This window comes from Bufo bufo, chromosome 4 (genome assembly GCF_905171765.1).
Source record: "Bufo bufo chromosome 4, aBufBuf1.1, whole genome shotgun sequence".
Classification (NCBI taxonomy): Eukaryota; Metazoa; Chordata; class Amphibia; order Anura; family Bufonidae; genus Bufo; species Bufo bufo.
Window position 1 is genome coordinate 565187362 of NC_053392.1, and position 19007 is coordinate 565206368.

Genomic DNA, 19007 nt, shown 5'->3' on the forward strand with positions numbered 1-19007 from the left:
AGAGCAGCAGTTAAAGGGAGTCTGTCAGTGCTTTTAACCACGATGACAGCACCAGGTGGGGGAGCAGCTCAATGCAGAGAGCACCTCAGAGGCCTCACTCAATCTGGCAGAATAAAAGTTCACAATTCACACTACTCCTGATGAGAAAAGCTCCACCAAAAGGTGTACTGCAGTTTAGCATGGTCAAAAGTGCTGAGATTCCTATTAAATGTTACAATGACGGCCGTCTGTGGCCACCACTAGAGGGAGCTTTGTAGCCGACTGCCTACTGTTTATACACTGAACTCAAAACAATATGCAGCAAGCCCCTGTTAATGGTGACCTATCTGCTGGGATGATTATATTTAAGTGCACATCAAGTATTTCTGGGTCCCAAAATTATTATTTTAAGCCTTTTTGCTGTTTAAATGAGAAGTAGGCAACCATTTACAGGTAATGGGCAGTGAAAAATAAAACATACAGTCTAGAGGCAAATAACGTTATCTCACTTATTATTTACATGTATAAATGTGTTTAAAGGAAGCACCCAAATCTGAGTTTTTATCAATTGCAGCCACTAATATGATGCTTACCGGGCTCATGAATGTACATAATGTTTGTCTATAGGCTGCTTAAGCTAGAACACAAGCTATGTAAAGTATTACTTTAAACGCCACCATGGTATCATGCATGCAAATGATAATGTCACCTTTAAACAGGACTAACGCTGAGCGGTTAACAGGATGAAACCTACGAGAGCAAAAAAAGAGGTTCAAAAATGTGAAGAGTTTGGTAGCATCTCACGCTCAATATTTTAGAGGGTCGCCGATAAATTAAAGGGGTTTTCCGAGATTTTGATACTGATCTGATAAGGGAGGGTCCGGCTTGGTATGGCGCTCAGCGAGAAACCAAGCACAGCCGCTATACTATGTACGGCGCTGTGCTCAGTAAGCTTCAAGAAGGTGGCGGCGCTCCTGTGTGTTGGACCCTCCCCCAGCTGATCAGCAGGGGTCCTCGGTGCCAGACCCAAACTGATCCAGAAGATGGGTCATCCGTATCAAAATCCCAGAAAACCCTTTAATCACACAGTAGAGCGGTAATTCTGAACATAATACAAAAACTAAATGTGACCCTTCCTCCCAGAGGTGCTGTAAAACCATTCTACATTTTCTGCAGGATCCTCTCTAAAAGCGGGGACCAGAAAAATTGTGCCCTTCATGCAAGGGCTGCTGATTTTCATAGGACCAGTCAATCCAATAATTTTTTTTATTTCAACATGACCTATCCATTATTCTTATTCCCTTCACCCTATAGGGAACACGTGCACAAGGGCAGGAGGGGGTTCAGGGGCAATAGTGGTCAGTTAAATTGACAGCTATCAAGGTATATGGCCACTGTCGGGAGTATCAGCAGGAAATGTTTTAGGGTGACCTCTCTAGATACTTCTGAATAGAAAGGGGGGCAACAGTATTTCAACAGTTTCCTAATTGGCACTTTGGAAGACTATCCAGTGGTTGATTTCTGGGCATCTGTAAGGGGGCCTTGTCCCGGTGATAGGTTTACAATCAGCCACAGTATGTATTAACACACACATCTATACAATCTTGTGGGATCATGGCTCCTATGGACTGTGAAACGGTACTATGGCCATCAAATGTACAATGGATCAGTGTCAATGAAACCATTCCTCCAACTTCTGGGATGAAAGCCTTTTCAATGGCTTCTCCAAGGAAAACTACAAGGTGGCTTTCATACAGAGTGGTGAAAATCAGCAACAAAAATACTAGGATTTACCTAACTATATATATGTAAATATCTACAGAACTTACAAAAATAAAGCCACTACAAATGATCATTACAAAAAGCATGTACATAAAAGGTATATCGAAGCCTTCACCTGTACACTAATATGTAATATTATCATAGATCACCAGTGTCTATACAGCACGCACTACTGAGTACACTATTATACCATGCAAGGCGGTGGATCTCTGCTACATACAAAGACCAGGACCACAAGGAGGCCAGATTAAAGCCTAGCTCCACTTCTCCTTCCCAAGCATATGGCTTACAACATGTTTTGCCCCTGTACCTTTCTCCATACCTTTGCTTGTTTATCTCTTGAACCTTCCCAATTTCATCTGCCATCTTCCGCATCATGCATTAATCTGCGATGCAGAGCTCTAATGGGCTGAACCTCCTGTGACCATTCATGTACATATAGCAGCATGTAATGAACCGGTGGTCACCCAAACAGGAACTGAAATAGTTGTCATTTAACCTGAAAAACCGCTATCTGTAGAAAATGTTAAAGGGATTTTCCAGGATGTGAAAAAAAAAAAATGGCGGAATCGGGGTTAGAGTGGCTTAAAAACATCAGACTACTGTTACTCACCGATCCCCTATTACTGCTGTACTGACCCTTGCCCAAGTCCCCACTGCTTTCTACTTCCTGCTACCATCTCGACCCACAGGAAATGCCCCCTCCTCAGCCACTCGCTGGCTGTAACTATATGTACAGATTTAGAATAGAAGTCTATGGGAAATATTAAAGGGATTATCCAACCCCTATAACGACCCTCAGAACACCCGGGCCACTCGTATACATTATACTTACTTGCTCACCGGCACCCACGTCCCTCCGGATCCCTGCACGGCCTCTGGGTGACGCTAGGGAGGCTAGTCCCCGTCGTGGCCTGCTATTGGCTGCTCCCCATGTCGCCGGATGTTTTGATCCGAGCGACGGGTAGATGCAGCGGCGGCCGTGCAGGGATCCAGAGGGATGAAAGTAAGTACAATGTATTCAAGAGGCCTGGGCATTGGACAGGGGGGGGCGCTTAATTATAAGGGTTGGATAACCCCTTTAAATGCGGGTTAAATAGTCTTTTTTGTAGTTCCATTTATTCATCCTTGAGTTATGTTTTTTAGTTAATTTTTTGGTCCCATTTTCCCCCATAGACCCCCAACAGAGCTTAGCCACTATTAGGAAAATGCATTTATACAACATCCACCTCATGCAGGCAGTGAAAGATACCGCTGGAGTAGGAGATAGGGCAAGTACTTTCACAGACAGTAGCGCGGTATATTACATGTCTTGCAATCACTGGCTGAGATGGCATTTCCTCCATAACAATACGGAAGCAGTAAGAAAAAACAATGGCAGCATTGAACAGCAGCGGCAGAGAATTGGCGAGACGAGTATTGGTTCTTTTAGGCTTTTAAGACACTGAGCCTGCCGATACCATTTTTTTTTTTCTGTGCTGGCAAATCCCGTTAAGCTGCAAGGAAAAAACCCCAAAACAACAACATGTATGTGGAGTTAGGCTTTAAGCCTGTTTAGGAAACTAAACGCTTGGGATGGACACACATGGACAGACCAGCATGGCCGGAGCTGCTACAGAGGACGATGGTTATGGAAGTATCACTATCGTTTCAAGGGTCCATTTACATATAGCAGAAAACATTCTACGGCAATTGGGTTACAATAGTTAAAGACGTCTCGTCTTAAACCCTGCGTGTAAAGCACAAGGCTGGGGAAGCTTTTGCTTTACAAAGATTAGATTACCCACGTGCGTTACGCACCTTTTCACCGACTCTACATAGAAATAGTTGGCAAAAATGATCACTAATACTGAAAGATTTTATCACTTTGTTGCACAGTGGCCAAAATAAAAGCACATACAGCAGTCAGTGTTGCATCAGCAGCCTTTTCGGTGAAGTTTACGTTGCAATTCAAGGAATCCTCTGCATTATACAAATTTTTTTTCTTAGAAAAAAAAAAAAATAGCTTATTTTTTTCCAGAGATAGGCATATCACTATTTTCTGGAAAAGTGTTTTAAAATTTTCAATCTAAGGCAGTAATCTTGGGTAAAATAAAGAAGGAAATAAATAAAAAAAAAAAAAAAAAAAAAGCCTCAAGTCTTTTATGGCTTTGATCTCCTAAAGAACAAATAAAATCTGAACAAAATTGCCACACTGAGTGGATGAAGGCAGGAAAAAAAAAAAAAAAATGGGGGAAAAGCAAAAGGAATTTGTGAGACTGGCAGGATCACTATTTTCTATGCTTCTGAGACTGGGCTTTTGCAGTTTTTAAAAGGGAATCCAGACAAGTGCGAATCCCGGCCAGATGGAGCAGTGAGCCGGCCGCCTCTTTGAGCTCGTCGTCAATATCTTGGCATGCTTCTTTTCGGAGCTTCTTGCCGTGCAAATCTTTGCCGGAGGAATTCACGCAGGGTTGGGAAGCATAGCCACTATCCCCAAGTGCATCTTCTTCATAGTCAATATCGGTCTCGTCCTCACTGTGAAACCCTTCGCTGCCGTCGCTTCCTGCTCGACTGTTCTTTGGGATGAACTCATAGACTTCATCCACCGATGACAAGGAAGACACGCTGGATCGGGATTCGCATCGCTGAGAGTCGGTGCCGCTCGCGCTGTAGTTGTGATCCTCCTTTGGATCGATGTTGATGACGGCGGAATCGTTTTCTTGTAGAGTCAGAGAAGTACAATGCTTGAATGCGCTGGTGTAATTGCGTTTCTTAGGTAACACTACCTTGAGAGGTTGAGGATTCTGGTCTAAATAGGGAAAGAAAGAAAAAAAAAAGAAAAAAGAAAAAAAAGTTAACTACTTATCATGACTGATTCAAAGACAAAGAAGGGGGCTTAGCTAATGAACTAAGCCAGACACCCTGGCCCTTCATTAACATCATGATACAAGAGAAGGGAGTGAACTCTGTGTTGATTAAAAACCACAGCATACAGAACCACACGGACATGAAGTGATTTTAGTAAGTTTGTGTTACACTTGGGGAAAAAAAAAAAATAATGTATTTCTGGAGTCAGGAAACCCTTTAAATATTACAGATAAAGTAACGTGAAGATTTTTCAATGACAAAAGTTGATTTAGGAAAAAAAAGCTATTCTTACAATCCAGTGCTTCATGCTTGATGGAGCTGTTTAAGAGCATCATCGCAGTGGCGGCATCAATATCAGAATCTGCAAGACAGAAAGAAAAGCTCAGTGTGTCAGGAGGACCCTCCTCTATGATCCCATTAAGTAATGTGACTTATGTAATGCCCATTCTTTATAATTCTAGGCAAAAAAAATAATATTATTATATATATATATATATATATATATATATATTATATTTTTTTTTTTTTCAGTATATATTGTGAGATAGCCATAATATAGCGCACCCTATATGCTAATGGACAGAAGTGCAGCATTTCTATTCAGTCAGACCTTTCGGCAAAATCAAGAGGCCTCGTACGGCAGTCTCTGGGTTACGTCATGAGCACACTGCACAAAAATAAACCACTTGCAAACTTTGGCGAACCTTGCATGCTAACTGAGCAACCGCAGGTCCTTAGTACTTAAGATATTTCAGTTAGCACAGGCTTTCTTTTCTCCCTTTATTCCTTTTCAAGTATTTGTATACAAGTACAATGCATACTTTTCACATGTCCACATGGAACATTTTACAAAAGTCTTTTAGAAAAATTTTTTTAAAAAAAGTTACCATGGCAACTACATCATGGACATGAGTTACTCGCCATAGTGAGCTTCTTCGTTGCTCACAGACACAATAGAAGACAACTGCGAATTTTACCACAAAAGATGACAGAAGGCAAAAGGACGAGAGGAGTACTGCACCTCGCTGCCTCATCTATCGTCCAGATCAGGGATGCTCAACCTGCGGCCCCTTCAGCTGTAGTAAAACCACAACTCCCACAATGCCCTGCTGTAGGCTGTTCAGGCATGCTGGAAGTTGTAGTTCTGCAACAGCCGGAGGGCCGCAGGTTGAGCATGTCTGGTCTAGATCTTTGTATGGATGTCCAACAACATTTCTCTTCTTTACATCAAGAGAACTTGTGAAGATTATACCCAACTCACCATACCACCGTTAGGGTGCATTCACACAACCATATGTATTTTGCAGTCCACAAAACGCGGATCCACAAAAAATACAAATGATGTCCAAGTCGCATCAGTTTTTTTTGCGGACCCATTGCCACAATGCCTACCCTTGTCTGCAAAACGGACGAGGATAGGGCATGTTTTATCTTTTTTGCGGGGCTATGGAATGGAGGCGTCTGCATTTTTGGCGGACCCATTAAAATGTATTGAGTCTGTATCCTATCTGGAAAAAAAAATGCAGATCGAATGCGGACCAAAAATACAGTCGTATGAATGGGGCCTTAACATAATAACCATATGCCAGGGATCGGCAACTGTGGCATTTCAGCTAAAGAAACACGGAGGACGATAAAAGAAAAGATGAAGACAAAATAATAGATGATGCTCTCAAAAGACCGCGCGCTAGCCAGACAGGAGACAAGATGATATTCCAGGACAGACCCTGAAGCATAATAGTCCTCAATGTAGGGGTGACGCCCAATTTAAAGTACCAATACAGAAATATACTGGGTATAACTTTAAACCACCTGTTGAGCAGTATACATATATGAATGAATTCTGTAATTATATATATATCTCAAGTAAGTGTAAGAGCTAAAAAATGTGACTATGGAAAATATATGTCCAACCAGAGCACAGCTGAAGTTTAAAGGGAACGAGTCACCAAAAATGTTATCTGCCACTTATTGCAGATTTCTTTTTTCTGTTTCCTGACCATAATTATGGGGGCAGCCATCTTGCCTGAGCTGTTCTTAACAGCATTTAGAAAATTGCTTTACGGCAGACCTATGGTCCATAGACACAATGGTCAGGAGGGGGCCTCACTGACTTCTATGGGAGGGTTTTCTGGGCATGTTCTGTGACCTGTGCAGAAGACATTGTACAAGGAAAGAGTAGCTCTGACAGTCACCTATTGTGGGTGATGGACCCTGTCTTATCTATACACAGAGGTGATATCATTACAGGCAGGATTAGAGACAGATAAGCAGATAACTGCAGTAAAGTGATCTGTACAGACCAAGAAGTGGCGCCTATTATTAGGCTTAGTGACCAGTGCGAAAACTGCAGGATATTTTGGTTTCTGTATAAATATAGATATTGACATTGAAAATTAAAAATAATCAAAAATTCTTTAAAAATTATGTTGAACATAAACATGATTTTAACAATAGGTCATTTTCTGATGACACAAAGGGGAGGGGGACGGGGGCGATGTCACCCTGAGCCAGAGCAGAGAACTTCTAAAACAGCGGCTTTTGCTCCGGTGGGCTCAGCACGTCCATGTTGTACGAGGTCCACCTATTCTTTAAATGGCCAGCACGTGGCAGTGGTCACGACGTTTGCTGCCTCACAGCTCTACCAAAAGGTGTTTGTCTTGATGAGACAACTCTGTTAAAGGGAACCTGTCACTTCTACTATGCTACCATCACTGAGCATTTCTAAGGCTGGGTTCACACCTGAGCGTATTCGATAAGCGCTTTTTACAGGAGTTTTTATCGGGCATTTTTGAGGCGTATTTTGGAAACGCGCGTTTGTGTGATTAACCACAGAGGCATCCAATGAAAAACTGCCACAATACACCCCAAAGAAGCTCCTGTACTTCTTGGGGCGTGGGGCGTTTTACAGGGCGTTTTACAGCGCGTTCGTACGCGCTGTAAAACGCTCAGGTGAGAACCATGCCCATAGGGAAACATTGGTTTTTGCCTGTTGAGCGTTTTACAGCGCGTAGGAACGCGCTGTAAAACGCTCATGTGTGAACCTAGCCAAAATGTTCATTGTGTTACCCTAAACATATAAAATTCCCCTTTAATTTTATTTGCAGACGAATTCAGTAAGTATTATGCATTTTTGTACTTTCTGCCTTTTATGCAAATTAACATAAGAGTCATATCTTACTTGTGTGACCAGAGAAGAGTCATATTTTCAAGCTCTGACTCGTCTCAGGTTAATTTGCATATCTATCAAATCAGTTATTTTACACAATAAAAGCACACAGAGCTATGGGGACTGGGTATTGCAGATGTGCTAGCGGCCATCTAGCAACCCATGTCCTCAGCTCTATACCCAAAATCCTGGTGACAGGTTCCCTTTAAGGCCAGGGACAACTATAGCCTTCAGATATGATACGTATACATGCATCTGATTTGTCTGATGGAATACAGCAAGTCATGTAAAAAGGGACTTACCTTTCACTGAGTGCCCTTGAGTTTGTTTCAATGCAGATGACAAGCAAAGAGGTGACGCACTAAAAGAAAAGAAAGGAGATATGAAAAGGACCATACACATAATCTGATGAGTGTGCATGTTGTCGAGAGGGTGGCATCTGCCACTGATCAAATCTATATGAAAGAATGTGAGACAATTATGGCCATCAAAGTGAATTTGATATTTGCCATCTATACTCTTTGTACTACACCCTGAATGGTGGACGCCCCAGGTCGGTCATTTAACTCTCCACTGAGTTCAGCTAAAGAGCCAGATTCAGAGTCAAAAAATGACTGCGGTATAACAATTTTTTTGTCGCTTGAGTATTCAAGGAGCTTAATGGCGTTCTCCGGGCTTTTACTATTGATGATCTATCCTCAGGATAGGTCATCTATATCAGTTGTATGTGGAGACAGTGCGCACGTGCCGTCTTCCCTTCTCTCTTCCTGTCCGCTGCTGCTGTCTATGGTCTTTGCCATAGAGACAGCAGTGGTGAACAGGGAGGGAGACAGCATGTGCGCACTGCGCCATCTGCTCATAAAGCTAATCGGCAGGGTTTCCGGGTGTTGGACCCCTGACGATCTGATATTGATGACCTATCTTGAGGATAGGTCATCAATAGTAAAAGCCCGGAGAACACCATTAAGGGCTGACAAAGTGTGGTCACTTCAAAGAGAAGAGCAACTTAAGGGTTACACTCTTCTGGATATGCCACAAATGTCTGATAGGCGCTCTTCTCTGAAGAAGGGGACCACGTTGCAGTGAATGGAGAGGTGGCCGCAAATGCACCTCTCTCTCCATTCACTGCTAGAAGATTTCTGAAAACAGCTAAGCAGACTTAACCGGCTATATTCAGAAGTCCCCTGCATGCCCAGCTCTCCCATTCACGACAGGGTCCCATTGCTGAGATAGGAGCGGTCCCAGAGGTGGATATGCCATAAGTGTCCAAATGGGACAAACCCTTGAAGATGTCAGTTTTAGCGCAGGAAGGAGGTGGGTGGTACAATGCTGGATCTGCTAAAAAGGCTGAATTTCTGCAATCGTTGAGACCAGTAGATGAGCATTTCACATATGACAAGGATCCAAGTCCGCTCACCTGGTTGGGGAGGCAGGAGGGGTGTACAATGCAAGTGCTGCAGAAAACGGCTGCTTCTTCAGGGCTTGTACAAGGTTCGGCTTATACTCTGGATCAACACACCATAAAGAGCCCTTTCCATTTACCTGAAAGACATAACAGAAAACAGATGCCCATTTTAAAGCATAAATGTAAAAAAAAAAAAAAGTTTGATGCAAGTACCTCTGAGGTACAATCTCAACCAATCTAAACCAAACCAAAAGACATTTAATGAGCCAGCAGACCTCTAAAGTAGTTCGATAGATATAGATAGATAGATATATCCTTGCAGCTTACCAAGCACAGCGCCGTCCCATCTATAGTGGTGGTGCTTGGTATTGCAGCTCAGCCCCATGCACATAGGCCACGAGACAGATGAACAGGTCGTCCATGACTTAAGAGGCCGCAGCACTCACTGGAACGCAGCGGCCTCTTCAAGCACCTGATTGGCAGGCGTTTCATCTGATAATCTATAAGCTAGCACTATCAAAATGTCAAAACAACCCCAAGAATAGTTCCAATAATAAAGAAAAATGATAATGCAGGAGTGTGCATAGATTTCCTAAATACACTGCATAGTGGATTGGAATACTAAACAGCAGCGCTGAGCAGCCGTGGTCCCCGCTGTGAGGGGCTCAGGTCGATGTACTAGGAGGCAGGGTGTTCCCTAGGTCAAGGCAGCAGAATCGCCTTACATATTGCAGTCAGAGCAGGAGACCCTGCCTCCGAGTGCACAGACGTAGTGCTGCGAGTAGGTCATGACGGGTTTGTGCTGCCATTTAGAAGCAGAATCCACTATGTAAAGATTTTAGAAAAAATAATTAGGCTGGTTTCACGTGGGCGAGATTTCCACGCGGGTGCAATGCGTGAGGTGACCGCATTGCACCCGCACTGAATCCGGACCCATTCACTTCAATGGGGCTGTGCAGATGAGCGGTGATTTTCACGCATCACTTGTGTTTTGCGTGAAAAATCACAGCATGTTCTATATTCTGTGTTTTCTACACAACGCAGGCCCCATAGAAGTGAATGGGGCTGCGTAAAAATCCCATGCAAGTGCGGATGCGGTGCGATTTTCACGCACGGTTGCTAGGAGACTATCGGGATGGAGACCTGATCATTATTATTTTCCCTTAGAACATGGTTAAAAGGGAAAATAATAGCATTCTTAATACAGAATGCATAGTACAATAGGGCTGGAGGGGTTAAAATAAATAAATAAAATAATAATAATTTAACTCTCCTTAATCCACTTGCTCGCACATCCGGCATCTCTTCTGTCTTCATCTTTGCTGTGCACAAGGAAAAGGACCTGTGGTGACGTCACTGCGCTCATCACATGGTCCGTCACACGATCCATCACCATGGTAAAAGATCATGTGATGAGCGCAGTGACGTCAAAGGTCCTATTCCTCAAAGAAGACGACAGAAGAGATGCCGGCTACGTGAACAAGTGGATTAAGGAGAGTTAAAAAATTTTTTTTTTTTTTTTTTTAACCCCTCCAGCCCTATTGTACTATGCATTCTGTATTAAGAATGTATTATTTTCCCTTATAACATGGTTATAAGGGAAAATAATAGCAATCTACACAACACCTAACCCAAACCCGAACTTCTGTGAAGGGAATAGGCATTTCTATCACAGGGCAAAATGCGGAACGCACATGGCCGGTACCAGTGTTTTGTGGCCTGCAAAACACTTGCGGACCTCTGAATGGACCCCAATACTGATGACCTATCCTCAAGATAGGTCATCAGTATGTTATTGGTGGGGGTCTGACTCTTGGCACCCCACTGATCAGCTGTTTGAAGAAAATGGTGCTCTGCAAGTGCCGCGGCCTCTTCCTAGTCCAGTGATGTCATGTTCATCAGTCACATGGCCTAGGCGGAGCTCAGTCCCAATCAAGTGAATGGGGCTGAACTGCAATACCAAGCACAGCCGCTGTACAATGGACGGAGCAGTACTTGGCAATCTGTGACTGACAACCTATCCTGAAAATAAGTTATCAGTATTAAACACTCAGACAACCCCCTTTAAACCATATGCATTGCAAAGAGCGAAACCCACGGCGTAAATGGACATACTGCAGATTTAAAATCCACACCGCAAGACAATTTATGCTTCAGATCTGTAATTTTTTTTTCAGTATGTGGAGAGATAATTTTTTAAATAATACCCATTTTGCTGGTAGCGTATCTGCAGCGTATCCATCCTATGTGAACTGCAGTATATTGACAAGGTTTTACCAGATGACTGAACAGAGAAAGGGTATGATGACACCCACTTTCCACAGACGCCATAAAGCTCAAGGTGTTTGCCGATGAATGTGGTTAGATCACACAAGGCCTTCACATTATTTGGCTTCTTAGAGAGAGCAAATATTTAGAAAAGGCAATGAAACGTAGAACCTACACGGAAAAGGGATTACAGCGGAGCTAATGGAGCTGTTCACTAGACAGGGCCACCAGCAACTGAGCAAATAGTACAAGAGCGCTATATGTGAGGAATGTGAATTTAAAAGGGAATATGGTCACCGGGTCAGACTCCTTTAAAGGGGAGGTCTCACCTCAACAAATATATTATGTAGAGAAAGTTAATACAAGGCACTTACTAATGTATTGTGATTGTCCATGTTGCTTCCTTTGCTGTCTGGATTCACTTTTCCATCACATTATACACTGCTCGCTTCCATGGTTACGACCACCCTGCAATCCATCAGTGGTGGCCGTGCTTGCACAATATAAGAAAAAGCACTAGTCTATGTGCGGTCCCACAGTCCCAAAGAGGCTGGCACTTTTTCCTATAATGTACAAGCACAGCCACCACTGCTGGATTACAGGGTGGTCGTAACGATGGAAACGAGCAGTGTATAATGTGATGGAAAAATGAATCCAGCCAGCAAAGGAAGCAATATGGACAATCACAATATATTAGTAGGTGCCTTGTATTAACTTTCTCTACAGAATAAATGCTATTTGCTGAAATGAGACAATCCCTTTAAGGGTGAAGGCTCTGTGGCTCTGCTCGATCGAGAACCTCCCTGATGGACTCACGGTATGTACATTTTACACACAATCATCCATGTACCTGCATAGCGAGATGGAAAATCTGAAAGGAGGAGGAACTCTCAAGGGAGGTCTTGCTCCTTGAGAGCTGCGAGGCCGATAATGGCATTTGGTGTGGTATTCCTGCTCCCGAAACATATGGCAGACAGGTTTTCTTGGTTGGCTGGATGTAGATTTTAAAAGCTATGGATACCTTTGGATCCATTTTTTGTTACAGATTTAGGGAGCATTCACACGACCGTGTTGGTTTTGCGGTCCGTAAATCACGGATCCGTGTGGTCCGTATGTCTTCAGTTATCTTTCCTTTTCCGTTCCGCAAGTCCGTATAATACGGACGTGGTGCTTCCGTGTGTCATCCGTTTTTCACGGTCCGCAAAAAACTGAAATGGGGTTTCCTAGAATGTTTCCAGTCCAGGGGTCCGTTAAAAACGGATGACACACGGATGCATTTCCGTGTGCTATCCGTTTTTCACGGACCCAATGACTTTCTATGGGGCCATGGACCGTGATTTGCGGCCAAGTATAGGACATGTTCTAAAAAAAAAAAAGGAACGGACACGGAACGGACAGCACACGGATGAGAATAAAAGGCATACCGCAATTTTCACAGACCCATAGAAATGAATGGGTCTGTGCATTGTCCGTCAAAATTGCGGAACGGACGCGGAACGGACACGGAAGAAAAACACGGTCGTGTGAATGCTCCCTTAGGCTACTTTCACACTTGCGTTCAGAGTGGATCCGTCTGGGGTCTGCCCAGACGGATCCGCTCATATAATGCAGACTTGGGATCCGTTCAGAACGGATCCGTCTGCATTATATTGTTGACAAATTTCTAAGTGTGAAAGTAGCTTCAGACGGATCCGTCCAGACTTTACATTGAAAGTCAATGGGGGACGGATCCGTTTGAAAATTGAGCCATATGGTGTCAAATTCAAACGGATCCGTCCCCATTGACTTACATTGTAAGTCTGGACAGATCAGTTTGCCTCCGCACGGCCAGGCGGACACCCGAACGCTGCAAGCAGCGTTCGGGTGTCCGCTTGCTGAGCGGAGCGGAGGCTGAACGCTGCCAGACTGATGCATTCTGAGCGGATCCGCATCCACTCAGAATGCATTAGGGCTGGACGGATGCGTTCGGGGCCACTTGTGAGCCCCTTCAAACGGAGCTCACAAGCGGAGCCCCGAACGCTAGTGTGAAAGTAGCCTTACATGTACTCTATTTTGGGCTAAAAACATTTTTGCAATAGGTTTTTAGCAAACATTTTACACTGTTTGGCTCCTGCAACTTCTATGTTTCACAGTAGATAGCAGCTGGCTCATATTCCCACCCTTCATCAACCTCGTCTGAATGAATTTCTAAGTATTTTTTTGACCCCATGCAAATTGAACCTTGATTTGGACTTGCATCAAGTCATCACTCTGCAGCTACCAGGTACTGTGAAACATACAAGCTGCAGATGCCGAACAAAGTACATTTTTTAATTAAAAAATATATGTAAACCAATGACAAAAATGACCAAGGTGTCCATAACCTTTAATAATCATGGCTTTGATCACAAAAAGTTTTTTTGTTTGCTAATGTGTAAAGCGAGTCAATCAGACCACTGTCCCAAAAACTTTGCATTTAGAGAGACTGTCGAGCTCATCCTTTACAAAAACGGACCCATTTTACTTTGAGAGGCATTTACGGGGCAGTCTTTGGTTGTGAAATTAAATTGTTTTTGGAAAAGACATGACGGGATCGATACTGACGCATTTCTCCAAAAACATTCTTGAAGGTGACCCCCTGCTATAAGGCACCTGTGGGAGATCACAGATTGTCTGCTTTTTTTTTTTAACCTTTGGTAAAGGAGCGCACGGCTTCAGCAAGAACAGAGTATGGTCTCACATTACTAAGAGCTGAAGAACAGAGCCACGAGAAGGAAGTGCTGCCATGACAACCCAAACCAGACTGTTATCCGAGACCGCAGCGAGACACGCAAATGTTCACCGACTGTTTACGTGCGGCTGGTGGGAAAGGCTTCCAAATATAGACTCCCCTATAGTGACAGCTCAGATTGTTTTTCATGACACACACATTGGGATAATTAAAAACGGTATGTTAACTAGAATTACAGGATTTACTTTTCGTCCCAAAAACTACTCAGCGGATGATCTGCAATATCACTGGAAAAATGAAGCAAAAATAAATAAATAACTAAAAAAATACCCTTTAAAAGGGGTATTGGCACCTTAGGCTATTTTCACATTTGCAGCACAGTTCTCTGGCGGCATCGCTGGATGTTGGCCGCCAGCCCCATCGTAATGGCTCCAGCAGAGATCGGGCCGATACTTGACAAATAGGCCGAGATTCGGCCGGACAAAAACTGCTGTACTCAATGGTTTTTGTCCGGCTGATTCCGACATTTTATGCCAGAACTGCCTGCCGGAGAGCTGTGCCGCAAAGGTGTACGTAGCCACAGACTGCACAGGTCATAAATGTCTGACAGGTGCGAGCCCCGCCTTAGGGTGGGTTCACATCCTGTTTTATGGCTCCGTTTGACGTATACGTTAGAAAAAAAAAAAAAAAAATGCAGCACGCCACGTACTTTTTTTTTGCAATGGAACTCCATGGTGAACGGCACGGCATCAGTCTGAGGCACCCATTTAACATTTACGTTTTTTGTATACGTTAAACGGATGGGAAAATCGTGATGTGAACCCAGCCTTACTCCGCTGCTTACTCAACTCCTATAAGGCTGCATAGAGGACAAGCACGGTTACTTCACCATTCATCTTCAACCTGAATGGTGGAAGCTTTGTTCAGAAGACAGGTGCTGGTCTCCGGGAAGGGACATAGCTCTATCCTACCTGTGGATAGGCCATAAAGGTCTATGGTCGGAATACCTTAATTTTAAAGGGGTATTCCAAGAATTCAAAATTGATGAGCTATTCTAAGAAGATATCATCACCACCAGCCGCAGCCACCCCACAGCTTCACAGTGTACCAAGCACAGTGCAGTACGTTGTATGGCGACTTAGTATTGCAGTAGTGAAGGGAGCTAAGCTGCACTAAAGACATGCGAGTGATGGACGTGACATCACCAGCTACGGCGCTGACCGCAGCGTGACCCTTCAAACAGCTGATTGACTCCCAGCACTCCTGCCAATTAGATATTGATCACCTATGCTTAGGATAGTCATCTATATTGAATTCCCAGAAAACCCCGTTAAATACTGCAACATGAAATCTATACCATCTAGAGCACTGGTTTTTGCAGCCTGTATTGAGTGAGAACATGGGCAGCACGGTGGCTCAGTGGTTAGCACTGGTCCTGGGTTCGACAACCCCTGCATGGGGTTTGTATGTTCTCCCTGTGTTTCCGTGGGTTTCCTCCCACACTCCAAAGACATACTGATAGGGACCTTAGATTGTGATCTCCACTGGGGGCAGAATGATGCTAAAGTCTGTAAAGCGCTGCGGAATATAGTAGCGATATAAATGCATACAATTTTAAAAATGAACCATTAAAAAGAGTCATCAGATCAGAGAAGATCCCGATCAGTACAAGTAAATGGCACCAGTATTACATGGACCAGTCTCATAGATTATTATCAGAATACAATCATGGCTACAGGGCGCCTCTAATCACCCTGGGGCGGAGGCCACTTTACAGCTCTCCACTAGATCCTTGTACAGTTCACCACATTGATCACTGGCTCCAGCTCCATTTTTGGGCAGCTTTTGCCCGATGCGTAGATCAGTGTTCAGAGCTGCACAGGGGGCTCCTGGGGTTCCCCAAAAGACAGCAGCGAGATCACTCATTTTTACAGTGCGGGCAAAAACCATTTTGTTTTGCTCAGAACTGCCTGACAAAGCAATCAAAAATATCTTTATCCAAGATATAAAATTATAGAATGCTTTTCTAGGCCCTTCGCCAAGTTTTTTCGAGGCAAAAATGGGAGTAGGGCTTCCTTGGGAGTGGAAATGTCAGGGGATCCCACGGCAGAAGGGAGATTTCAGGGGTCTCCCTAGGCTGGTGTATGTACAATTACATTCAGTATCAATTACTACTTTAGTGTGGTACTTGTAGTGCGAATGCCATAGTGACATTTTCTTTTTACTTACTTTACCATGGCTGCGTTCCACTTTCCGAAAGCATTTATTTAGTGACAGGTTGTGTCTGACCGAGTTCTTCCAGCCAGTTGGGGCAGTGGCGAAATACGGAAACCTGTCGAGGATCCAGCTGTAGATCTCTTTCACTGGCAGGCATTTGTTGGGGGAGTGCTCAATAGCCATATAAATTAAGAGGCTGAATGAATATGGAGGTTTGGAGGAGGCAGAGGATTTCTCTGGGTTTCGACAACCGGTTGGGGAACAGTCACCTTCAATGTCATATAGCGGGTTATTGGATACCAGACCCTCGCTCCCAAGGCTGAAGTTGTTCAGTAAGTTTGTGCTCTCGTGAAGCCAGTTCAAGTTAGTCAGTTCTTCGTCTGCAGGGCCGCAATCCACTGCCGAGGCCTTGGGTCTGTCTGCCCCAACCTCTTCTGGTAGACTACCCATGGTGTCAAGCTGGCTTAATCCTGCTACTTTCTCTGCTCCGGGGGTTTCTACGTTTTTGTCTGGAGTCATTCCCGTAACCGGACCCATGCAACCTTATTTCTCTGAGGAAGATGAAAACAATAAGACATTAATATAGATCTTAGGAAGTGTAACATACTTTTTAACCACTGAATTTGCACTTCCAGCTGGACCACTGTACATTTTAACTATATACACTATATACCCGTGATCAGGACTAGAGATGAGCAAAATTCATATTTTGAAATTAGTTCACGCTTCATTTGGTGGTAAAAGCAGAACTGCGTTATGGATTCCGTTACCACGGACCATAACGCAATTCTATGACGGAATGCCTGTAGAGGCATTCCGTTATTCATTCCGTCATAATAGAAGTCTACAGGCTGCAAAACAGATCCGTCACGTTTCCGTTATGCAGGAGAGGACTCCCCTGCATAACGGAAACGTGACGGATCCGTTTTGCAGCCTATAGACTTCTATTATAAAGGAATGAGTAACGGAATGCCTCTAAAGGCATTCCGTCATAGAATTGCGTTATGGTCCGTGGTAACGGAATCCATAACGCAATTCTGCTTTTACCACCAAATGAAGCGTGAACTAATTCCAGAACATGAAATTCGCTCATCTCTAATCAGGACAGTCATTCATACAATGATAAGCATCGTATTTTGGTATTAGTCTACACATACCGTATTTCTATGATGTTCCTAAAGTAAATGCTAGAATCAAAGGGTTAACCAAACTTGCACACATTAGTAACTAAGTTTTCCACTGGATCATTTTGTCTGCACACATAGGGGTCTCTAGGACTTAAATGAAAAGGTGTCATCAGAAAATGACCTATACTTCAAATCAAGTTTATGTATAAATACATTTTTCAAGAATTTTTGATAACGTTATTTTTCATTTTGCAGGTCAATATCTATATTTAAACAAAAAACATAAAATCCTGCAGTTTTCCCACTGTCCTCTAAGCCTAATAGGCACCACTTCATGGTCTGTACAGATCACTTTACTGCAGTTATCTGCTTATCTGCCATTCTAATCCTGCTTGTAATGATATCACCTCTGTGTATAGATAAGACAGGATCCACCATTCACAATAGGTGACTGTCAGAGCTTCATCTATTCTCTCCTTGTACAATGACCTCCGCACAGGTCACAGAGCATGCCCAGAAGACTCTCCCATAGAAGTCACTGAGGTCCCCTCCTGACTATTGTGTCTATGGCCCATGGGGCTGCCGTAAAGCAATTTTCTTAATGCTGTTAAGAACAGCTCAGGCAAGATGGCTGCCCCCATAATCATATTCAGGAAATAGAATAAAATAAAAAAAAAGTAAAAAAAATCTGTAATCAGAAAATAAAAACATTAGAAAAAAAAAAGGAAATGTGTCACTATCTGGTTATAATTGGCAGATTAAATGTTTGGTGACACGTTTCCTTAAAGTCTCGAGCAATAAAGCTTCTCTATATCAAGCACGCCAAATTGGCTCGGGGACGCTGTTAAGGACGCTTATAAGCCAAACAATGCTCCCTTCGGGGGGGGTGGGGGAGGTATGCAAAGTAGATCTTCTCCAGGGAAGAATGAAAACTGTCTCTCTAGCGCCATCTAGAGAGACGACTTAACAGGCCTTGTAACATTACTAGGATATAAGCCAAACCAGAATCTCAATAAAGAAGAGAGACTCCTCTGCACAGGGCTTACTCGGTTTCGGCATGCTCTCCCTTAGGGCTCATGCACATGAATGTATGTATTTTGCGGTCCGCAAAAAAATACGGATGGCGCTCGTGTGCATTCTGTATTTTGCGGAAGGGAACAGCTGGTCCCTAATAGAACAGTCCTATCCTTGTACGTAATCTGGACAATAATAGGACATGTTCTATTTTTTGGCGGAACGGAAATATGGAAACGGAATGCACATGGAGTACCTGGAGAACCATTTTTTTTTTTGCAGACCCATTGAAATGAATGGTTCCGTATACGGTCCACAAAAAAAACAAAAAAAAAAACACAGGAGACACGGAAAGAAAATACGTTCGTGGACATGAGGCCTTACCCTGTGCTGTAACGTGCAGGGCAAGGGCTGTCTGTTTATATTTTTTAACTGCCAGGCGGGGGGCCTACGCCTAGCAGTGTTCCCGGTGACGTCACCGGCGCC

General features: G+C 43.6%; 1 protein-coding gene across 1 annotated transcript in view; it reads right to left on the minus strand.

Annotated features, from left to right (window-relative positions):
- Positions 1-3899: 3899 nt before the first annotated feature.
- Positions 3900-19007, minus strand: part of FOXN2 (forkhead box N2) — a 37412-nt gene continuing 22304 nt past the window's right edge. The window contains exons 2-6 of the mRNA XM_040427553.1: positions 16393-16931; positions 9198-9322; positions 8083-8141; positions 4904-4972; positions 3900-4552 (exon numbers count right to left, since the gene is read on the minus strand). Coding sequence (XP_040283487.1) covers positions 4032-4552; positions 4904-4972; positions 8083-8141; positions 9198-9322; positions 16393-16917 — 1299 coding nt within the window. The 5' untranslated portion in view covers positions 16918-16931 and the 3' untranslated portion in view covers positions 3900-4031. The remainder of the gene's footprint in view (positions 4553-4903; positions 4973-8082; positions 8142-9197; positions 9323-16392; positions 16932-19007) is intronic.